We start from the raw sequence: 25269 nt of genomic DNA on the forward strand, positions 1-25269 counted from the left end.
ATGGCCTTTCCATTAATTTTTTTGGTTTTGTGACATCTACGAAATTAATTTGTATAGCTGATTCTGCAGACAATGACAATCTGAACACCCCCCCCAAATGGTCTGTGCTAAATTTAGTTTCATGATGAGCAAGTAAAATTCACATGTTCTTTATTTGTCCATATAATACACCGTTTCTTTTTTAAAGTTTTAAAATTAGATAAAAGCATATTAAATGGTAGGTGTATGAAGTTCTTCAGAAACAATGCCAGAACAAAAAATTGAATTACAAAATGTTAAAAAACACGTACGTACATTTGAACTTAACATTCTACTAACGTATAATGTTACAGTTATTGTCTAATGAAAAATAATTGTGCCACTTACCTATTTTTGCTGTTTCTAGGAACTTTTTATTCTGTACATAGGACAATTCTGTACAAAATATGAAGTCTACATTTTTATTACTTGTTACCATAAAACAAGGTACAATGTATGTACAATATTAAAATGAAGCCATACTAAAGCCACACTAAAAAGACACTTGTCATATTACTTTTGACATTCCTGATGTACAGGTATAATTTTGGAAAATGGGGGGAGGTGTCAGACACAGAACTTTATGAAGAACAACAGTCACCAAAACTCTAATTTTTCTCTTTATTTCAGATTAATTAGTTTTAGAATGGTTTAGTACAGGATTATAAGAAGTATATAAATACTGATAATAAATGTGCTAAACCATTAGTGGTGATAGATTTTGGAATATGGCAACATTCCAATATTCTAAGTAAATGTTCAGTGGCCCAAAACTTCAGATATGAATTTATGGTGAATTTTAAGCCTTTAAAAATACTGTAATATTTCCCTTTTTGGTGAGTGTTTATCTTCAATAAAGAACAGAAATAAAATCTAGACAGTGAAAGATGTTCTTATACGTTGAGCATCACACAATCAATCCAACACTGATATACAGGTGTTTTTGCTTTTCTTGGGTAACGTAAGAATAGCTCCTTTCAGCAACCTCTTGCACAAACATTCTGAACACCCAAAATCAAAGGTAACTGATAATCTATCAGCTAAAGATGGAAGTTCAAACAATGGTATATCAAAATACATAGACGTTGCTTTACACAATTAAAAAAGCACCCTTTTTCCCTCAAAACGAGAAGGCATCTTTAAACTGTTTTAATATAGTTTATCCTAATGGTAAAGCATATTCCTTTTCAAGTTTTACAGGAAATGTTTTCAGACACAGTGGACATTCCACTTAAAGGTTGGGTTGGTCTTTAAATTTAGTTGCTTTAAGCCAATATTTACCACCCATACTTTTCTTTCAATAGACAACATAACAAATATTGGAAATTTCATGTTAAATGCAACCAACGAACAGCAGGCACTACATCTGCACAAGGTTACTATGGATGTCTGCTTTGCGCAAATTTTTTTTTAAATGGATGCAGGAGACCTTATACTTCCTTAAAAAGTAAACCAAAACTATTTTTAAAAAGCCACGTTTTTATCTCTTTATGCATCAAGACATTAAAACATTAAGTTATATCATGTTACTGCCAGAGACAAAAGAAACTAATCACCCATTTAAAATAGCAGAACACATTTCAAACAGCTTGTAAGCAGGATAAGTAAGTCAAAATACTGGCCACCCTGAGAGAAATCAAATATTGAAGACAAAGCACTATATGTTTAAAGATATTTTCCTCCCGTGCTTCTCCATCTACCACAAAAAGCTCATTACATGCAAGTAATCTTGTGGAATATATAGCAGCATTTGAAGATCATCAGCAACTCAGATGCATTTTCAGTTCACTTGTGAGGTGTATTTGCAGCACATGTGCTCTTTACAACAAGAAAAATAAGTTCACGGTAAAATTATGGTCACTATCTCCTCAGCTCTTAGACTCATTTAAAAAGAAGCAGAATGGAATTCAAGGGTCTGTTCTTCTCTGATTTTAACAAGCTTGTGATATTGCGTTTCCTGAAAGGTTATGTTCATTTTTCAGATAAAAACTGATGCAACTGAAATCACGCATAATATCTGCCACAGAATACTGAACTCCTAGAGCCCAAGAAAAATGCTGAGTATTAAAAGCTCAGATAAGGGAGAAAACAGAAAGTATTTCACTGACTTGAAAAAACATAAAATAAAATCTTATATTCAGTCTATTCCCAGTCATAGTAAACAAATTTTCGTTTTAGGAAAAATTCTTCTACCAGTTCATATCTGGAATACTGGTGCCATATTATACACTGAAGACTGGAAAATATGGCTTTAAATATACATAAAGTATTAGGACATGGTATATATAGATATATATCTTCATCCTAAGTAAAGAAGAAATAAATTTACAGAATTCTTAGAAAGGAATGATGATTGAGGATTGTCATGAAAGTTACCAGTTTGCAAGCCATGTTTTATCATACGAAAGAGTAACTGTGTACTTTCAAAACTGCTGGAATATTACAAGACAGCAATAAAGTGGAAACAGCTGTAAAGTTGAGGACTCCTAGAAAAAGTTTAATACTTGAAGTTGAAATAATTTTAAATTTGAAAACATTCCTTTATCATTAGTACCAACTATTGGTCACTCACTCATTTGGAATTTATAGAACGCTTGTCTCAGATATGACTATAAAAACTGCACGTTATCAGCTAGCTGGTACTATGATAACACCTCCAGGAAATTGTGTCCACTTGATTATAGTCAACCCAATATTCTGCGTATGGAATTGGGTAATTTACCATTGTTTGAACTACTAATCTTGAGCTGCATACTCTATTAAGTTATTGCCTACAGAACTGGGTTGAAGAAAGCTCTGACTTCGCGTGTAACTGATTGGTATGGCACAAAAAAGTAAGTTCTACTGTAGAACTGAGTCCAGAAAAAAAACCTTTTCCTCCAAAATAATGTTTCACTGTAATAGCTTAATGCCCATCATGTGATATTAATTCATCAGCTCTGCAATGTGATTCCAAGGCTTTCATGGTATAGATATCCTGAGGCAGTTCTGACTTGCGTCGCACAAGAGGACGATCTTTTTTCTGATCTTTCTGTGCCTGAAATAAAAATAGAACAAAAGTTGGCCAAGAATATTAATTACTAAACAATTACTTAAAAATACTTCTTGCACAGTCCACTTATGGGAAAAGAAATAAAAAACAAATGGGGAAAAAAACTTATACTTTCTCCTCTTTACCTTTTTTTGTAGAAAGAAGGTAAGACCCTTGGTTTTAGTCTGCGCCTCCATTACTGCATTACATACATAAAATGTTTGCACATTTTATATTTTATAATACTGGCCCAAATCCCTAAACACTTCCAGCAGCTGGGACTGTGAACTTTGTTCTTAACTGCTTGTCTCAGCTACTAGTATATAATTCTAGTTTGGCTGCTTTTCTTCTAGAACTAATATTACAGCACTCAGAAGGTCTAAGTTTTAATACCCTCTGGCCAGGATGGAAAGTAACCAAGATCTCATAAATCTTGAGATAACGGTTCTAAGCTAGGAAATAGCATAGTAGAAGATGGACACCATCATCAAACAACTTTAAGATTAAGCAGCACTCTTTTTTTTCCCCAATAATCTCGTATGTACCTTTCTCCGCTGGAACTGATTCCAGGCTCTGGAGCCTGTGAAAGGAGGCCCCTCTACCCATCACTTGGAGGGGAGCCAAGCTTAGCTTGGCTAAGCTATCCAAGGTCTGAAGAAAGGCAGAGGTTTAAAAACGTCAGCAAGCCCAGCGCTCCTCACTGACTAGCTCTACCCAGCACTCCCATTCAGGGAATTCAGGGGAATGATACCCTCATTCATTGCTTGTGATCGGCATGTAATTCAGCCACCAAGGTTTACATGTATGCATAGGCTTCCATTCCAGATAGAAGCGTTCAAAAAAACCAGCAAGCATTGAGCATGTTTTGGAGGCGTACTAGCATTTCTTTTGATTTTGGTCTTCACTCAGAAACACTATAGCACAAATAACAAATCATATAATAATACAATCTTGAATATAATAGTATAATCTTGTAGGATAACAACACTGAATTTTAAGAAAGTAATGTAGGAGCTTAGGTTGACCATATGCTTATTTTTACTGAATCTCTTGTCTGATACATTGGTTCAAATTAACAGACTTTATCTCTGATCTCAACCAGTTTTTCCAGCTCCAGATAATTTCTCAGGTCTTAAACTTTGCAGGACTTAGAGATCTTCATACTCCTAACAGACATCTTAGTGATACTGCATTGCTCCCTGGCACCTCTCAATTTTCCATCAGCTCCACATTTTAACCTCTAGTTTGAATGCCAGGATTCTAGTTTCACTTTACTGAAGTTAAATTAAAAATACCTGAAAATTACTAAGCTTTATCTAAAGACGTAAGACTGGAATGACCTTGAGGGTCCTTGCCCTGTAGTAGGTAATGGAACATGACAGATGGTGGACTGAGGAAGATGACCCATGAGTGGCCAAGACAAACATACACTTTACACATTTTTTCAAAACACAGTATCTTTAGGCACTAAGTAGGCTCTGAATAACAAACAAAAACGTTACCACTAAAATCTGACTATATTTAACACGAGTTTTCCTTACGAAAAAACAAACCTGTAATATAAAGAAGAGAACAGAACATGATGTGGTAGATTTTAGCCATATTTCAAACTATCTTTAAAGCATAATCATTGTTCCCACCATGACACAAAAAGCCATTTCTAGGTGAAAAGTTTCTGTAGAAGAAATGTCAAAAGAGACCACACAGCATGTTCACAGGCATTAGAAACATAACGCTGTATTCCTGGCTGCTACAGTATCACTGAAAAGTAGCAGCTCTAATGAAGTTTACTACTCTAGGATAAATGGTTTAGGCTGAAAACATAACCCAAGTTTATGTCTCTGATTAACAGTTGCTAAAAAAAAAAAGAAAATCTCCAGAGAGTAATTAATAAAGTACTTTGTTATCTTCACATGGCTTTACCTGACAAGCCTCCTCTTTCACTGTCTTTTTCAGCATCTGCAAATCTTCAATTAAAGGCCCATCTGTTTCCATAGCAACAGGACTGTTCAGCAAACTCGTGTCACTATATGTTGGGTACTAATAAAACGTAAAGTGTTAAAATAATCATCCTTATTAGTAATACCTAAGTACTATGAGTGTATTTGAGCATTTGAATGATATGATTAATTATTTGAGATTAGCTTCAGTATCTTATGCTTCCAGGCACTAAGTAATACATTTTAAAATGGAACTCAAATCCTTTCACTTGGCAGAAACACGCTGTTAAAAAATACAGTAAAAAAAAAAAGCTTTGATTATCTGAGATTGAATTTTAAAATACGCCAGTATTAAAAGTCTACTTTGACAATAATTTACTGTCTTATGATTTGTGAACAGTGTAGCAACCCAAATACAACGATTTCACTTTCTGGTGCAATTTTGTGTTGCAAGAGACAAAACACTGTTAAAAGGCCAAATACAGTTAGTATACATTTAAAATAATTTCAAAAGAAAATGTTAAACTTCTATATCTTGAGAAAGTAAACCAGCATAAAAGTCTTTTGGGAATTCAGAAAAATCTTGTAAAAACAATTGTATAGTACCTAAAGCTTACTGTACAGCAATCTCAATATTTTAAATTCTTTTTAATTCAGATGACGTGTATGTGGTCTTGAAATCAAAACTCATTTACTAACACACACACACACACACACTTTTTCCTCCATTTTTCCCTCATAAATATTTCAGTATCTGAGTGTACCAATAACGTAATGCAGATGAGACAGAGAAAAAATGACAGCAAGTATTTAATAATTATAATGATCTAAAATCTTCAAATGTATTCTTGTGTCATGCAGAGTCAGGAACAGCTCTGAACAACAAGAACTGCCAGTAATTAGACAAATCAAAAAGTTAATAGAAATTCCAGGAACCGCCCCCCCCCAACAACTTCAAGTCCATTACACAGAGTGCTAAAAGCATTTATACCCTTACATCAGTTCAGTGGAGCACTCCATGTTCAAATTAATAATTTTTATTTTAAATTGCTTCCAATTATTAGCTCTCTTCAAGCATACTATGTGGAACATACTGTATACAGGCTGTGTTAACCAGTTGCAGGAAATGTACTCAGTTACAAGAAATTACTTGGGAAGAAAAGGAAACTTATACTGTAGAACTCTTAATGTTACTACTACAAGTCAATCCCCTTATTTAGCCAGATATGCAATAGTTCATCACTTGTCATAGCAAATGACCGTATACATCACGTACTCTTCAAGCAAGGCTTTTGTAGGACTTATTTGATTAGAGGAATGTTTTGTCACTGAAAGTCAGGTTGCTGCTTTTATACGAATTTTTTAAAATTAATGTTAACCGATCTGCTGACTTTTTAATTTTAACATTTTATTTAAGCAGTTTAGTAGTTCACTGAGAAATGCCACAAGAGGAAAAGAAATTTATTAAATTCCTCCTTCTTAGAAAAAAAAAAGACCGTTTAACTTTGTTTTAAAATATCACTGACATTATAAAATGTCTCACTTCTGTTTACAGAGTACACCACCATCCACCACTTTAAACTCAGCTTAGATGACGTTGGAAAGATAGAGTTCAGTAAGTCTCTTGATGCAGTAGAGTAAAATCTGGCCACCAAGTAATTGAAATAGTCGGGGATTATTTGACCATAGCAGCAACCAGTATGACTGATAAAGGGAAAACCAGCAGCATTCTCCAAGAAAATTATGTAGGGGGAAAAAAAAATGCAAGCCAAACCAAACCATTCCCTTCTCCCGTAATTTCAAAATACAATGGATAGTCTGAAGGGCCTTTCTTTCTTTATCAAAATTTCAGTTACATGAAGTAATGCCTGGCAGGATGTTTTCCTTTTAGTAAGAACCTGAGGTGCAGGTTCACCAGGACACCATCCCAATGCAAGTACAAGAACAAATGCAGCAGACAAGAATGGACAATATTACTTTAATCCATTTGACACAGAGAAAAACTGACCAGTCGTAACTCACAGTTTGCAGAAAGAACTCTTTTGTAATATATTGTTTGCAAAACACCTTTTCAAGAGAAACCAGTTATGGCATCTCTATATTTTCCATAATTTTGCACAATAACTTTTCAAACAGCAATACAGTGTATCTCCTATTATAAGAAAAGGAAGAAGTACTTCATATCATGCTTTTCAGATAGTTTTTTTTTTAAATAATTACTTGCACGAGAGAAAGGTTACAAATTTTAAAAGTATTTTTATTGTATATCTTTCATAATACAATTAGTGAAATCGCTTTATTTCCATGGTCAGACCTGTTTCCCCCATTGATATTTAACAAAACTAAAGTATTTCAACATGAACATGTTAATCTTTTCTAAATACCTGGGGATTTGATTTGGCTAGATTTTCTATTTTAACCCATGCTTCTTCCCGTTCCTTCAATTTTAGCTTCTCTCTGAAAAAGAAAAATTAGAAGCAAAAATGGCAAAAGAAACTTGGTGAATCTTGCATCACAACTTGTATCCTTTCTTAAACATGAAGGAATTCACCAAAAGAATTCAACAGAATCAATTATTTAGCTAAGCCTTTTCCAGCCTACTGCCCAAATATCGCTTCCTGCGGAGAGGATAATTTGCGTCACATCAATACCCATGATCACAAAGAAACACTGAAAGGGGAAAAAAAAAAAAAAAATCACATTGTCATGAAAGCAACAAACTGGTGATACCGTATTTTAGAAATCTGTTATGCTAGAAGCTCATTCCTACTGAAGTTGTAATAAGGAACTTCAAAATTTAGACAAATCAACAGACATTAAGAATTTGGACTACTTCCTGTATATTGGTTTAAAACAGGTGTGTAATTTGAACCATTACTTGAAGAAATCCTGTTCACTTTGAAATTAAAAATAAAATTAAAATCCAGGTATTTTTCAGTACCCACTTTCTAACTACACTCCCCAGCCCCTAAAATGAAAGCCAAACCATCTCTGGGCTTCTCAATTTCACTTCATTAGGCTTTATAATACGGGGAATATATAAAAAATGTCTATTTAACAAAATCGGAAACAAAGGAACAGAAGTGACTGTATGATCATAAAAATTAGCTGCATTTTTGGGCATATGCTAGAAAAACTCTATCTTCCAAATCCCCGCTCTGTTCACTGGCCTATGCAAGAATACACTTTAAATAACATATGAATGCCCTGTATTACAATAGAGTCACAACTTTACTTCGGATAATTTTTAGAAAAAACACACACATACGCTCACACACAATGCAATTCCAAAAAACACTGGAAAAGTGTTTTGGTAAGAACTGAGAGATAACACAAAAGAAAATAACACCATGTAAACAAAGCATGCTAAAATAAACACAGGATGTAAACTAAACTGCTTAGTTTAGTTTACGATTAGCCATGTCTCTCTCAAAAAATTTGATTTTTAGGAAGGCAGTGAACCCCAGCAATACTAGGTCAAAGACTACATGAAGCATCCTACTCTTAAGGAGACTTTACAGTTCACATGTAACAAGAAGTTTCACCAAGTCGATTTTGAGATTGCTGTACTGTAATCGAATGGGCAGCTTCCCACTACAGACACAGTAGTTTTTCAGAGCTCAAGCGCTCTGAACAAATTATTCAAGAACAGACAGACACACTGACATGAAAACTTACTTCAGCTTTTCTGCTTTAAATTGCTGTGTGCAGTCATCGAACAGTTTTTGGTTCATCTCCATGAAGAGTTTCAGAGCATTGTATATCAAGCCATGTATTGTCCTATAAGTAAAACTTCTGGTTGAAACTCAGAGTACTTTAAACTTTGAAATCTACTTTTTCTGGTCAACAGTAGCCAATAGCCTACATAACTGGAAAATTACATCATTTCAGAATAAGTAGAAACAACACTAATTAGCGGAAGCTTCAATTTACCCTCAAAATACAAGTACTAAAATTACCAACTTCGAATGCAGTTTTCTTACACTATACTACTACCCATCACTTACACATTTTATGTTTAAAACTAATTTTCAATACCACATGTATCAATACAGTAAGTTCTGAAATTCAGCAGCTGACGCTAATCAGACTAGGGTTATCAGAGAAAATGCAAGATGACATTAAAGATCTTGATATAAGTAACTTACTGGCAATCGACATTCAAGAAAAAAAGGTTAGTGATTAAAAGGAGCCTAGGAAAGATACCACTCATTCTGAAAACTGCCACACAGCACAGGACTGACTTCAACACAATCATGCCAGGACTCTTTAGTAAAGTGTTACAAAAGCGAAGCGGAAAACATCAGAAAAGTTAAAACCCAAAATCATCTGCTTTACGAAGCACTTTCACAGAGTACTTTACAGTTCCTGTCTGTAACCTACTGCCGACCATTAAGTCAAAAAAAGCAATCAGTTAAGTGATTACTTTGTATCACTTGTGTGAGCTACAAATAAGAGTGCAGCTGTACTGGGTAGCATGACTTATTCTGGGAATAAAATGAATGCATGGCCTTGAAAGCCAGAAAAAACAGCCGTCAGCAATCCCCATTTACTATGTACAACTGCATCACTGAATCGGAATTTTATTAATGAGTACGTTATTTGTTACTGCTTACACCCATGACTTTAACATCACTTTATCTTCAATTTCCATTCCTGTGTTTAGTGGCAGATTGATTACTCATTCTTGGCCAACCCATCAACAGTCCTCAACTCATGGCCAGCGCTAGGCTCTGGTACTTTCACCATCCCAGCAGTTGTAGAATAGCTCAAACAAAGAAGCACTTTACAATGGAACAGCTGCAGAAAGTTGCTGATCAGGACTGTTTTCACATGTAAGTACTATTGTGGGGAAAATAGTCAATGGAGAAAGAAGAGAAAACAATAAACAAAAAGGGAGAAAAAACCCAACAACAAATTCCACTAGAATGCAGAAGAAATGCAAATCAGCAAAGATGTTAGAGATCAGAAGTCAAAGTTAGTCTTTAGAAATATCTGAACTACAGGTTAATGCCAAAATTGCTTCATATTAAAATACATCATGGACTAGATGCACTAAACCACTGTTTCTTGTTTACTGAAAAAAGGATAAATGGTTTCCCTCAATTTAGTATTTCCTAAAAACTGAGGACAGTAGTCTCCTCCTTACCCAGCAACTTTCATTTCCTAGAATAAGTAGTTCAACACACTGTTCAAACTAGCAACTCAAAGATCTGAACCACTTTTAACCCTAAAACCAGACATAAGTGAAGTAACAGGGTTTCTTACTTGTTCCAATGCGTCTTTGAATTCCGGTACAAGGATGGAAACATGATGGGTAAAATCTTTGCTGCGTTATCACTAATTAAACTCATAATATATTCATTATTCCAGTAGTATAAAGCTCGCTCTGCAACCTAAGACGACATGAAAAAAGGAACAGTTCTTCAGATAATCTCTTAAAAAGTAAATAATCAAAATATTTGGCAAATATAAAGGAAAGGTAAGAAAAGTTGCAGCTTAGATTTGGATTTTTCTAGTGCAAATGGGAGTAATGGAAAGACAGATGGAAAATTTGCCTTTTCCTTGATAGGGACACAATTCAAACAACAACCTATGAAATCTGAAATCCAAAGAAATTCCCAATGAAAACACTATGTGTAGAATTCTGCTACAAGCAGTGAAACACATACACCATGTACTGAAAGGGTTTAGATACTTCTGAAAACAACAAGATTTTAAGCTTTTTTAAGTGTAGCACTGAAGTGAATCACCCAATACAAATGCACCTGCGCTCTTGAAATAAAGCTAACATTTGGATCCCTAAAATTTGATACAGAATTGAAGACTTTTTTTGCAACAAATAAAATTTATTATGGTGAATAGTAGGTAATACTATTAACAAGTCTGCTTTATAAAAATCCTCTTATTACTGTACATTCAGTAAGTACAGACCTGAAAGTGTGGGCTGGACACGCACTTGGCTAGCTGTCTGAAAAGAGGCTCCATAACTTTTACAAATTCAGATGGTTCAATAACATCTAAAATTTCTTCTAGTTCATTTAAAAACATGACTTCTTTTGGACTGTGAGTCTTTGGCCAGTATTTCAGCAGTGCCATTACAACCTGTAGAGACAAAGTGAACATAATCTTCATGATAATTTGACTTTACCTTGCACTAAATTATAACTCATTAAGAAGTCTGATATTTTAAACAGAACACAAAACTCAGATATCTTGTCCCCTGTGACAGCAGTGACATGTGTCACAGAAATAACTGTTAAAAGGTCTAAAAACACTTCTTTAGAAAACAAAGTTATACACTTAAGTCATGTGCAAAAATAGTAACCAAAAGACTAGAGAAAGTAACTTGAATCTAACTTAACATGATGAAAGTGCAAATTTACTGCCATACTACAGGGAAAATTATCTGACACTTAAGTGACAGCAGCTTTCAATCTCCAGTTTCTTGGAGGCGTACTCCAAAACTCAAGAAATGAAGTTTTATAATTATATTTTAAGAGGAGATTTACTATTAACACCCAAATTGGTAAGTGACTGACTACTCCAGGCATGTTGCTCTTAAACACTGAATTTTATTTAACTGACTGTATTACTACAGTCACAGTCTGAATTTTCTTCATGATTATTAAATCATCTACCCAGCTTGCTGAAGCAGTTCTTGCCTAGCAAACCATGCACACTCAAAAGATAGGTGTGAAAAAAGGGAAGAGGAAGGGGGAATACAACGAAAGGATCCATAAAAATGTGACACAAAAGGAAGTCGTCTGCCAGCTGGCTCATGACTCTTCCATGTCTATACATCTGTGGACAATGTTTCTGAAGTCTAATTGAAAAACAAACTCTCTTGTCTACTGAATATGTAAGTAGAAGAATTTAAGTCTGAAAAGTCATAATAGTTTAGCAGTTAAATATATTTAGACATTTTATTTATTAGTAGAGTTATCAATTACATCTCAAATTATTTCAGAATCTTCAAAAATACACCAAGTTATATTGAAGGAATAAGGACCCTTGGGCTGTTAGCGATTTCCAATTTAACAAAAATGCGAATAGATGCAAATGTTTTTACTATGAAAGGATGATTTTTTTTCCCCCAAAGACATTAGTTTTCAAACCAAAGTGTTAGATTTTTTTTTTTACTATAAAACTTGTTTTTCATCTGTGGCAATTTCATGCCAAACAATATTTAAACAGGAAGACACTTTCCTTTAAAGTATATTTAAACTACGCTTAATACTTAAAAATGACTGGCATAGCACTCAGCCTTAAATTTAGATAGTTGTTATGAGAAACTAATACAGTCTTGAACGTGTGAGTTTATAAATGCTTGTTTTGCGGCTCAAGATTAGAAAGCCACATCAAGAACAGTATTGGTCTAGTCCTAGATGTAGAACTGGAGGGAAAAAAAAACCCCATAAACCAATACAGACTTCTTGAACAAACTATTTTAAAATAAAGTTTACATTTGTCTTTATTTTATGTTAAAAGTTGCAACAATCTATTAACCTTTCTCTCAGACAACAATTTTTTCCGCTCATTTAGGTCTCTGTTTTCTGAAATGGAGGACATTTTCATAGAAGTCCAGCTTTTCATTTTTAGAAACTATAAACAAAATTTAGCATCATCACTGACAAGACAATTCAGCAAGAAATCAGTGCATCTTTCATATATGTATTATTTAATCATGAAAGCAGACACTGTATTCTCAATGAAACCTTGGGAAATTTATGCAGATTTTTCTAATAAGATGTGAAAAAGTCTCATATGACAATTATAAGTGGAAATGAAGTGGTTTACTTTGAAATGACCAGAATTTTTGAAGGGGAACTTAGTACTTTGGCAATGCCTGCTCTATGTTTTTAAAGAATGTGGTAATCATGTACTAATTTGAGATCAAATAGGGAAACAGACTTGGATGTGTATTAGTTCAGATTTATACTAGGAAATAAATAACATCCTTGCTGATGTCTGATTTGATAATTAAAAGCTCCAAGTAGAAGAGAGTTCTTGCTCAGCTGCATACTTCATTTCAAGATTCCCAGTTTCCCTTTTACAATGGATATAGTTATAATCTAATAACGTGCACTTTTGCTAGTAGCAATCATTTTACCAACTGCTACTTAGTGATTAAACATATTAGTTCTTAGCTACTTAATACTGGGTGTAAGGAGGCATAACACTACATGCTATCAAAAGTATTCATTTATGCAATTACGTGCAGCCAGACTGAAGCCTCTTTTTGTCTACGGTCCAAACTTGGTAGACATGAACAGGATCCCACTCAAAAGCCTTGTCTCAGTAGATACCTCCATGTGCCAGAAATCTGTGCTCTGTCATAACATCAGTCTCTTAACAGAGCACAGTTAAGGCGAGCTAGTTTCTGACTAAACTGCTTCTAGATCGACCATCTCATATCCAGCCAGCCAGCAGAAAATAAGCAGAATAAACTCTGGTCTGTTTGTAAGAGGTATGCTCTTAACTTTGCTTTAATTAATTTTGGACATTCCAAACAACTGTTGGAAAAGCTTAATTCAATAGATCAAGATGGTCAAATATTTGACTCTCCCTAATTAAAAAAAATCCGTATCTTTGCTCCCAGAACCTCCTTAAAACAGTCTACAGATGAACTGGATATTAACATTGCAAAACACGTAATAATAGCAAGATAAACTTACTGGTTCTGTAAGTGTGCTGTCCTTTTCTAGAAACTGAACTACACAGTACGCCAGCTACAGTAAAAGAAAAGAGATTGTTGTTAATGCTCACTGTGATTGGAACGCACTTTGAAATCACTAGCGTAAGTGGAGAACACGACCAAATTCAAATAAAAACACAGCAGTTTTTCTGTAATTTTACAAAAATTATTTGGCAGACAATTTAAACAACAAAAGGGTAAATACACTTTAACAAATTTTCCCATCTTTTCCAAGTTTGCCCTCACCTTTTTAGGTGACAAACGCATATATTCATGTGGCAAATACAGACAAACACATAACTTCATGTTTTCTTTTTAGTCCTGGTACTTTGCACTTCAGCACACTTGCCCAATTCCTCCCCTATTTTTGATGATTGCTACCAAGAACTTCCCTAGATAATTTGATGAACGTGCAGAGATTATTACATCTAGTGTTCTCCACTATTCTAAAGTAAATTTGAATTTAATAAAGAAATTATCTTTCTTCATATATATACAAACATATCTGTATTTGGCAGCAAATCCTTCTGAATATTTGCCACTGTTACAGTGTAAATTTTTGTGACTTTACTCTGATGTTTCACAAGTCTAGCTCACTGGAAGTGCTTTCCCATTTCATTAAGGCACGTAAGAGAGGCATCCCCATGTCACTATCTTCTTTTTTATGATAGTAATAAGGAATGCAAATCACCTGAAGGTTTTGGAGAGTTAATTTGTGAATTAGAGGAAACAGATAAAGACTAATCCATCTCAGATAGGCAGAAGAAAATCACAGATGTCTGCTTTAGTTGAGATTATAAAAACAGTCTGACTGGCCACAGTCCAACAGATTATGTTCATAGTATTAGGAAAAAAAAAAGAAAAAAGTATTTTTGAATGTGAGTCATTCTAGCCCACTACTTCAACTGATGTGAGCCCCGGTAGGCAAGATTCAAAGCAAATGCTTATAAGCATCTCTGATTGCTAGAGAACTGTAATTATACAAATGGTGTTTTTAAAAATACAAGTTGTTAGTGATTTTGTTTGAAGAAACGATCCTTAAAACTTGGAGTACTTAAATTTACCTAGAAAATGTTAAACTTTCAAATTAAAAAAACAAGGCTGCGTAACACCTCTCAGGTATTTCAGCATATCGCAATAATACTGTGTTTCCTCTAACACTGTACGACTTCCCACTCCTCTAGGAATTCTAAGTGAAAGTAAACTTAGCACAGAAGAGATACAGCACAGGAAACAATACAACGAAGATGCCCTCTTTTTCTGTGTACTTCTAAAAACATCTATTAAATTAAATAATGATGTCCTAGTAAATGCCCAAATCCTTTCAAAATATCAAGTTTTGAAACTGAATTTAGCTGAATTTCTCCATTCAGTTTAGAAAAACAGTTTAGAAAAAACTGTTTACAGATCACATTCATTAAAACCATACTTCTCTGCATTTTTGGTATGTCCAAACACTATAGACAAGAACAAGGTAATATTTATGCATATGCAGAATTTTTTAGGAACTCTTACATTAACTACTTCAATGCATTTCATCTATAAACACTACAGTCCTTTTTATAATATTTACTTAAATACACATTTTTTTTCTCCTCAGCAAGTGAAGCATTATAACTACATATATTAAATAATTTCCCTGAGGCCAGTCAGCACAGAGCTTAGAACAGAATCCACATCAGAATGACTAGAATCCCCCTGATGTCTCTACGCCAGCTTACTTTAACACTAGAATGAAAAGCACCAAACAAAACTTACCTGTGGATGGTAGACACTGAGTGATTTTACTTTGTGCAATGGTAACAAAACCTTCAATAAGAATATTTTGTGCTCTTCTTTTAATGGTAAGGCAAATCCATTAATTATGCTGCCAGGGAAAGAAATTTCAAGATAAAAATCAGTAACTATACAAAATCTGCACTACTGTGCAGCTATAACAAAATCCTTGTTCTCAGTAGATTTTCTTTTTTCCCTTGTGATCTCCTGGAGAACGCGATGCAACAGAAAAATTTACAAATTAAGCATGCACCAGAGACTGTTTAATTCTTGGTCCAGTTCCATAAATATTACAGAATTAATAGTCAGATCAACCTCAGCCCATCACTCACCCAAGTCTTTCTCAAGTCCCAAATTTTTCTTCCAAGCAACATATGGGATTATACCAACACTTCAGATTCCAACTTTCACTATGAACTATTCACCGCCATCAAAGCTTTGAGTACATATTTCTCAGACTTTATTCACGGCATTTAAGAATGAACCAGAGACTGGACGTAGAAGAGATCAGGAGGATCTCTTTTAGAGGACAGGAGACACGTCAAATATGAATTCTTAAATATTACCATTTCTGCAGGGCCCTAGTATATAACCAAATAGCACCTCAACATACAACACTGAGTGCAGATGTGACGCAGTCCTAGTCCTTACCTAAAAACGAAGTACTAGAACACACTGTTTTGTGTTCACTCAGTGCTAACTCATTAACAGCAGTTAAAACATCCAGAATCCTATTGCCCACTTACTATTTTAAATCCTTTTTTATTCATTCTAATGCTTTTCTCTCCATGACCAGGGACAGAAGACACCTAAGCAAAAGGAACCTGCCAAACCTATCTTAAAAAAAAGTATTAAAAATTCCAAGTCCTATATATTTCAGATTTCAGAAATCAGATGATGTCCCAGAATTAAAGTCTACTAAATAACACTTGCTCACCCTTGCTGTACATGCTTAAGATAATTTTCACCAGTAATGACTGCATAACCATTTTGAGGATATGAGGTTATTTCTCCTGAAGTCTCTCAGTCCATAATATCAACACTCCATTTCTACATTAACATTTCTATGGTGTTCTTTCCACAACTTCCACATACTTGGTAAATATACATTATCATACATTAACTTAATTAAAAAAAAATTCTCCAAGATGTTTTAAGAGTTGCTAACCACAAAGAGGAGCAGGATAGTAGGACAAGTTTGGCCTTGATTAAGTGTGGAGAAATTCTGCAATCCTGTCAAGAGATGATTGTCAGAAAAAACATAACCACGTTAGTAATTCCTACCGGAACTGCTTATTTGTCCAGTATTATATAGCCCTTAGCAAAGGAAAAGAACGAAACCCAGTACTTCGGCATGAAATTCAATTCCTCTTTACTTCTGACAAGTCAAAACCCAGGAACCTAACTGAAAACTGTTATTCGTAACTGTTATTCGATGTCAACATCATGCTGTGTGAAACTTCTGGAAGAATAACCAATACTGAGCAGTTACAGCTCAGAAGCCTCATTTAGCTACAAGAAATTTTGATTTGGAAGCCTGAGAAAAGAAAAATGTAACTTTTAAATTTGTAACAAAGATAACTTAACAAAACCAAGAATGAAAAAGCTGGTGACTTAAGTAACAGTTTTGAAGATTTAGCTCCATATTCTAGTATTTAAGTTTAACACAGTTTTCAGTATATCTTGATGAGTACTACTTGATTATAGTGTGTTGAAGTAAGGATGGATATGTAACTTCTTTAATGGTTGAACATTTCATTAAAAAGTAAAGAATTATTCTGGGCAGACCTAGAAAATTTTAAAACATCTTTCCAATTTCAACAGCATTCTGGGCTGCATTAGGAACAGCATTGCCAGCAGGTTGAGGGAGATGATCCTTCACCTCTGTTCAGCCCTGGCGAGACACATCTGGAGTTCTGGGTCCACTTGTGGGCTCCCCAGGACAAGGAGGATGTGGACATACTGCAAGGAGTCCAGTAAACTGCCACGAGAACAATGAAGGGGCTGGAACATCTGACAAATAAAGGCTGAGAAAGCTGTTTAGCCTGGAGAAGGGGAGGCTCAGGGAGATCTTACCCATGTGTTCAAATACCTGAAGGGATGGTGTGAGAAGACAGAGCCAGACTCTTCTCAGCAGTGCCCAGTGAAAGGGTAAGAGACAATGGGCACAAATTGAAACATCAAAAATTTAATTCAAACATAAGAAAAAAACCGTTTTATTGGGAGCGTGGTCTCCGTTGCCCAGAGAGGTTGCGGTTTCCATCCAGAGGTATCCAAAGCCTGACCAGACACGATCACACTCGTGAACAATCTGCTCTTGTTGACCTCGGTTTTTTATGCGCAGAGATACAGAAACATCTTGAAATAAACCTAACTAAGCTTTTGAAGTGTACTAATGTATAAAAAAATGTTGCACATGGATAGAGAAATCAGTTGATAAAAACCACGCTAGTTTTGAGAGGCTATCAGCTTTAAGTTGTAAAATTTCAGTTTCAAGAGCCTTCAGATGCATCGCTGAAGTTTGCAGAAGAACAAGGTGAACAAAAGATTTCTGAAGTTTCATAACCCCTGCTTCTGTTGTTCACTTGCTATGCATTCAGTAACATTAGAAGAATTTAATAAATGTCAGCCTATTACATGTTATTTGTAGTTGCTTTACAACTAATATTGATTACAAAGAAAAAATAAGACTTAAAAAAAGTTATAAAAAATTGTCACATCCCAAAATGTTGCCACAAGGTTCAAGTTTTTGCCGTGTTTCTGCAATCTTACACAAAATTTATTCTTTTTGTTACAGCTTTGACATATGACATGAAGCTATTTTAATGTTGTCTCCAAGACTGGAGACAAACTTGCATTTCTGAAGTCTGCTCTGAAAACCAAGCAAGTTTAAACAAAATGTACAACCTACCTTCCCAGTATTTCCAGTAATTCTGCTATGCCATTGTGATGTTCTGTTTCATAAATAAACCTAAATAAATGAGAAGTTTTACTAAGTTACTGCTGAAGAGATACAAATCTAAGATACCCAACTAACATTAGAGGTAGCCTTGACCTTCTGGATTTTACTTACTCAGTAAAAAGAAAAGAGAAATACACAGTGGAAAAGAAACTTTGCGGAAACCTAAGTCAACAGCAGATCAAGCGGCTTGCAACCTTCACAGGTGCTTGCTTTTCTCCCACACTTAAAGCAGCATGCACTCGAGCTTTTCCCAATACTCTGGTCATTTTAATAATGCAAAACTGAGCACAGCAAACAACGCTTGAAATACTAAAATAACAGAAGAGCATCGGGCATAATCAAATGCCATGACTCAACCTGCTATAGTAGACGGAAGCACAAGGTATTCAAACAGTTACTACGTACGAATCTAAAGAGTTCTTTGGCATAGAAAAGGCTCCGTAATAAAGAGAGGAAGTAAAATTTCCCTTAATTTTCTTTTGGTAGAGCCCTGCAATTTACCTTTCCACCCTTCTTCCCAGTCACCTGAGTATAAATTATTGAGAAAGTTCTATGCACGACTTCAGGTACTTTGCAAATAGTTATAAAAAAATCTACACTTATGAGAAAATAATTCCACTCATTAGAAAATGTTTGGGTAGGTAGAGCTACTTTTAATCCAGAATATTTGATATGACTGTTTTGTCTCCTTAAAGACTCTTCCTATGTAATTCAGGACAATTCCAAGGAAAACTGAAGACAATATAAAAATCTTTGGACTGAATTAGAAGGAACATAAAGGTTTGATAATAAAAAAAATTTACATTAGAAAAAATGAGATTAATGCACTACTGGGACAGAACTCATGCAATTCTGGTCAGTGACTGAAAGACAAATAATGACCACACATTTCTTATGTAAACACAGTAACAAACTGACAACTTGCAGGAAAAAGTGTAAGAAAAGGACGTATTCTGGAAAATCCTACACATACTTCAAGAGCTTATTATGCACAATCCACTAATTTGAGACAGAAGTTGAAACAACTTCCCTCCCTGGTGCTTGTATCCAGGAACACTAGTTTACACTTGGATGCAAAATGTTTCAGCTTCTAGTTCCTAAGTATTACACAGCTGAGGGTTTATGTTTAATTTTTTCACCCTGCAACTTGGTAGAGACAGATAGTCTCTACAATGCAAATTATATTATTTCCCATGTATATCTCAGATTGAAAACACACTTTTATACAAACCGTAACAAGGTTGATCTAATGACAGAACATTTTTCAGTCTTTCAATAGCCTTGCACCAGAACTATCCATGTTTGAAGACTTTGATTCCGTCATCCCTAAACCTAAAGTGTAACAAGTGGCAAGTAAAGACTGTTCAGGCATGCATTATAGTAACGTTGTGACGCTGTTGTACCATCTGGTTCAGGTATTTTACAAGAACTATGCCTTTTGGAAAGAATTCATAAGATCTATGTGCGTGGAAAAATATGTACATCTTTGAAAGATACACCTGTACTTTTTCCTGAGGACATCTTGGCTCTCGACATGTCCAGTCAAGAGCAGTTGTCTGCAAGAGAGCGAAGGCTTACTCGCTGTTTTAAAGCAGCCCTTCTGTATCTCTTCTAAAGGCTTACTTGTCACCATAGACAGGAAGATAAGTTTCCTCTACAGCGGGTACTGCTGGGTACCATTCATGAGATGGCACCCGTATGTCGCAGCTTTTTTGTTATTTTCCTAAAGAGGTAGCATCATGCATTCACTCTGAGACAAGAACAGTGGCAGGGAAAAAGGGAAGCATGGTGGAAGGAGTGTAAAACTGATACACAACATAATTACTTGTAGAAAGGAGAAGTGTACCTAAGCTAAAGACAAAAAAAGGCAGTACAGCTTTGCATTCACATTTGACATAATAGCAGCAAAAACCACACTTCTAAAGACCTTTGTTAATAAAGTGGATTAATTTTTCGTCTTTCCTTTTTTTTGTGGATAATACTACAGTTCATTCTATGGCAATTAAAAAATATTTCATAAGCCCTAAATTTTTTAAATTGCTAGCAGTGTCTTGGAGTATTTTTAGTTGTATACCTGATCACACACAGCATAAAACAAAGATACTGACATACCTATAAAATATATTATTAATTTGTTTCCGGATGTAAGCTCTTAGGCCTAAGAATTTCCCATATATTCTGTGAAGAGTTGTTTTAAGAAAATCTCTTTCACGAGGATCTTCACTGTCAAAGAGCTCTAAAAGCTGCAAAGAGGGGAAAAAGGAGATGCACTTTAATCTAATGCATTGTAAAAATAATTTAGAGCTTGAAGTTAAAAATTCTCTCTCACCTGTAATACAAACTTCTGATCAATATATTTCTTCGCTATATTAGGTTGAAAATCTGGAGATTCTAAAAACCTTAAGAAAAATTCATAAACAAGCTGAAAAAAAACCCAACAAAAACCAGTATTAGTCTTTTAAACAAGGAACCATTTCATAAGCAGCAAATTACCAAAATTACTCATGACTCAGAACTGCACTGTGTTTTTGTATTTTTTCTATACCACACAGTAAAAGCTTAACTCTTGCTCTCCTGACAAAGTACAAGATTTTAACGTTCTTTAAACTGCACTGAAGTTCTGCTGAGCTTCATTAGTAAGTTTTACTCAAATAACATATAGCAATCTAATTTTCATCATGCCCAGAAATACATGTTCTGAAAATTCTCTGTTCTCCTGTTTGTCACCGTACTTCTGAAAGCTAGAGCTGTGTCAGAGTCAGATCAAAGCATTCATAGAGATAAATAAAAGCTCATTTAAAAATCAGAGCAGTTACATCTGTTCCGTAAGAAACAATGAGCTTTCAACCTATAATGTACCGTCAATCTTTTAAAATATTACCATTTAAATTCAATAAATATATTTTAAATATGGCAGAGAAGTGTAACTGACTTGAGAAAAACACATAACCTAAACAATTTTGAGTCAATACACAATTACTTTCATGTTAAAATTCTGTTAGACTATGACATCCTAGTCATAGGATCAAATACCTGTAGATGAGGCCATGCAGCTTCTAAGGTTGGTTCATCTTCCTCTGGATCAAATTCTGCTCCCGTTGGATTGGAAGATGGTGGTAATGTTCGAAACATATTAACTGCAAACTGAAATCACACGTGCCTTTGAGAACTTTGAAACAAGTGAATGATTAAAAAAGACTTCAAAGATGGTTTAGACTGGGAATCCTTTACATGAACTATTTTAATTACTGTTTGTAAAAATACAAGCTATATAACCCAGTAGTTCAAACAATGAGATACATTCATTCTTCTTTAAAGATTTCTAACCTGGAGAACACTTTCACACACTATTCTTTAATGCACAGGACGTGTCTTTAATGTCAGGACATGTTTTATAAGGATATTGCTCTGATTTGTTTACACACAGACATTTTAAAAGCCCAAGCAAATGTATATAAAATGTTTACACATACATTTTTTTATATATACACTTTACAAGGCCTTGCAACAACCTGCAAAAGTGGAAGTGAGAAGCAGAGATACAAACCAAGGATTACCTGCAACTGTTCTCTATAAAATATTATCAGTTTCATTTCACGCTGTCGCTATAACACGTGGGAACGCTTCAAACCAAACTCCTCCCTCCCTCTCTTAAAGCATGTTAATCTACCTGACGTCATGGGGGCACTGAGGGTCGGAAATGCACATCTTAATCCTTTAATCTTTTACTTCATCTGAATTTCCAAGCCCCTGAAAACCAATTAGCGCCCTCATGAAAGTGGAGCAGACTTACAAAGATTAATTGCTTTTCAAGTTGTTGATATATAAACAGATAAATTGTTCTTGTGTTTCCAAGTGCTTGTCTAGACACACCTTCATACTACGTATGAACCAAAGCAGTACTCTTCACAAACTGCTTTAACATGAGGAGAGTTCCAAAATCCCTAATAAAGACAAAAAACCCACTCCCTGTCATAAGTAGAGAGAACTTACATGAGGTCCTGTTCTAGGCAAAGCAACCTCATCACTAAAAGCATCGGACTTTTTTAAATACAAAAATATGTAATCACAAATAATCACATTTATATCAATTTATAACATGCTTATAATCACAAACACAAAGTAAAAAACATTTCTTGGCTGAAGAAAGATTTTACATGATTTTTGGGATAAATTTAGCACATGTTCTCAAGAGTAACCTTACCTGGAAAGGTATAAAGATTTTAGAAGTCTCCACTATCCTAAATTCTCTGCCTATAATGACAGCTAGCAAAGCCAGCTGGCTTCTTTGTGGATAAGAAAGGAACAACCAGCAAGAGATTCAAATGGTTGTTCTAACACCCTGAGGAGTTAATGATTAAAATTTCACTGGGCAAATTAGAGGGAACAGGTTTTTGTGCATGCCAGTAAGAAAACCTGAGAAAGCCTTTGTCTGTGTATGCAAGAGAGCTATGGCTGTCAGTACTGAAGAGACTAATTCGTCAAGTCCAAGGAAGTAGAAAAACGTAATTTATTTAGTCATGTAAGTGCACCCTGTAGAGACTTGCTTGTTTATTTTGTTGCTTACTCCTTATCAAACCAACATGAAGCAGTCTAGACTATTTTTGTACAGAATAACACCCCCCCCCCAATATAATCAAGATCAATTCAATTTAGTATATGGTCCCAAACTGCCTCCATTACTTCAGAATGATCCTTTGAGACAAATGCCTCGGTCTCGCAGTGGCTTGAACACACCGCAGTAATGATGAAAAGACTCAACAAAACCACTAGTGTTCTGTCCTAATCCTTCATAACAATTGAGTATACTAGGCTGCATAAAAGAAATTCTCTTCAAGTCTATTCCTTCTTAAAACACTAAATTCTGCTTTGAAATATACAGATCATTTCGCGCTTTATACAAATACTAAGATATTTTGAAGTACATTTTAGTAAATATTTGCTAACAATGAGGATGGTGGCTGCGATGAATGGAGAGCTACGTCCTGCATGAAACTGATTTCTCAGCTGCATATACCACATCCTAAATATGTACCACAAGCACTAGTAGAGTTCACCTATACGATGTTACTGATACTCTATTGCTGTACCAGGTTGCACATGTTTTTTTGGAAGTATTTCAGGGAAAATCTGAGCATACATTTCCTAAGTCTGGCAAAGTGGGAGACAACAGGGCAGAGAAACTTATTTGCCAGAAGAAGAAAATTCTTGCAAAAGGCTGCATCACCAGGAGCACCAGAAACATCTACAGAGTCTTTTCAAGAAAACCAGTATTTGGCTCAGCAAACAGGCCAGTACCAGGCTTCTCCATGACTAGGTAGGGAAAAAAAAAATTACTCCATTGAAACTTGCACTGAACTGACGTCTTATTTGAGGATGCAAAAGAACATTTTATTTATTTCATCAGCTGAAAGGTTCCTACGCTTTTCAACAAGCGTATAACACTTCAAGGGAAAAACCCTAAACCCTACAAGTGTGAGCTTACTTATAATGTAGCTGTTCAGAACACAAGGTCTGCTCCAGCATCACAGTTAAAATACATTCTTTATGCCACAATTTCAGTCTTTATTATGTTCAAATTTCAACACCGATAATAATCACATACACCACATACATGTTCACACATTCTTCTTTTCTGAGGTTGTACTGAGGTTTTTCTTGTTTGGTCTTTTTTTTTTTTTTTTAATAGCATCAAAGCTTTCTTGCTGATCACTTGAAGAATACTCGAAAGCTCTGAAAGATTAAGCTGTCTCTGTTTAAAGATGCTACTTTGCAGGAGAATGCATTCCACCCATCGTTGGTGGGATTCTGGGAAAAGCCACAGAATGCCATATTTCCTCACGTTCCAACTTCTCACTAACACCTCTACTCACAGTTTAAAATAATTCTGTGAATTACCTATTAACTAAGGAGGCTAAGGAGCACATAGCTGTGCTGTTCTGCACATCTAACAGATGGCAGAGCAGACAGTGGGAGGCAGTATCAAACTGCATCAGCTGTATCTGCAAGACTTATATCATTTTCCCATGAAGGAAAAGTCATCCTGGTCATCTGTTTTTCTTTGGAATATTCCATCATTTCAGCAACTGAGATATAGTTAGAGATTTCAAAGTAACTGCTATTTCACAGAATTAAAAGTAAAGCTAAAATATCTTTATATTCCCCTATAAAAAAGCTTGGACATCAAGCAACCAACATCCAATTTTTGTTTAAAAAAATACGGTGAAAATTTACAATAATCAATGGTCTTCCAAGAAAACAAACCCAGGAAGACTGGACTTGAAATTTAAAACTTGCTAAGGTTTTTAAGCAAATAGAAGAATAATCAGCCTTTTCTAGATGAGAAAGTCTCAGGCTCTAGCTATAAAGAAGAAATGTTGTGTTACATAAGGTGTTAAGTACTGTGTTTTACATTATTTTTTATTTTTGAGAGTATCAAATGGAAAAAGAGTTAAAACCTAGAATCAGAATAATTTGTTCCAAGAGTAATGGAACCAAATGAAGCCTGATTTGATCTGTTTTGTATTTTATATCCTTGACCATCAGAATGTAATACTGTTCAAATCAAGGCACAGCACCTTCCAGTAAAGACACAAACATGAAACTCTTGTCTATTAAGCCTCTGAAATTAAGGAACATTTACAATAAATTAATAATAGTGAGAATGTTCAGGATTTTGGCTAAGGTAATTTTTTCTTCACAGTAGCTGGTATGGGGCTGTGTTGGATTTGTGCTGCAAACAGTGCTGATAACACAGGGATGTTTTTGTTATTGCTGAGCAGAGCTTACACAGAGTCAAGGCCCTTTCTACTCCTCACACCGTCCCACCAGCGGGTAGGTTGAG

At 35.0% G+C, this 25269-nt stretch overlaps 1 protein-coding gene across 2 annotated transcripts in view; it reads right to left on the minus strand.

Moving 5' to 3' along the window:
- Nucleotides 1-371: 371 nt before the first annotated feature.
- The window catches only part of PPP2R5C (protein phosphatase 2, regulatory subunit B', gamma), a 51420-nt gene continuing 26522 nt past the window's right edge, over nucleotides 372-25269 (minus strand). The window contains exons 3-14 of one of the 2 annotated variants that reach the window (XM_010144170.1): nucleotides 21459-21569; nucleotides 20755-20847; nucleotides 20538-20668; nucleotides 18375-18434; nucleotides 15446-15554; nucleotides 13668-13721; nucleotides 10924-11094; nucleotides 10258-10385; nucleotides 8668-8769; nucleotides 7374-7446; nucleotides 4973-5089; nucleotides 372-3055 (exon numbers count right to left, since the gene is read on the minus strand). In XM_010144170.1, coding sequence (XP_010142472.1) covers nucleotides 2924-3055; nucleotides 4973-5089; nucleotides 7374-7446; nucleotides 8668-8769; nucleotides 10258-10385; nucleotides 10924-11094; nucleotides 13668-13721; nucleotides 15446-15554; nucleotides 18375-18434; nucleotides 20538-20668; nucleotides 20755-20847; nucleotides 21459-21569 — 1281 coding nt within the window. In that variant the 3' untranslated portion in view covers nucleotides 372-2923. The remainder of the gene's footprint in view (nucleotides 3056-4972; nucleotides 5090-7373; nucleotides 7447-8667; nucleotides 8770-10257; nucleotides 10386-10923; nucleotides 11095-13667; nucleotides 13722-15445; nucleotides 15555-18374; nucleotides 18435-20537; nucleotides 20669-20754; nucleotides 20848-21458; nucleotides 21570-25269) is intronic. The other variant, XM_010144171.1, reaches the window with a different exon arrangement.

The sequence above is a fragment of the Buceros rhinoceros genome, unplaced genomic scaffold (genome assembly GCF_000710305.1).
Source record: "Buceros rhinoceros silvestris isolate BGI_N320 unplaced genomic scaffold, ASM71030v1 scaffold21869, whole genome shotgun sequence".
Lineage (NCBI taxonomy): Eukaryota > Metazoa > Chordata > Aves > Bucerotiformes > Bucerotidae > Buceros > Buceros rhinoceros.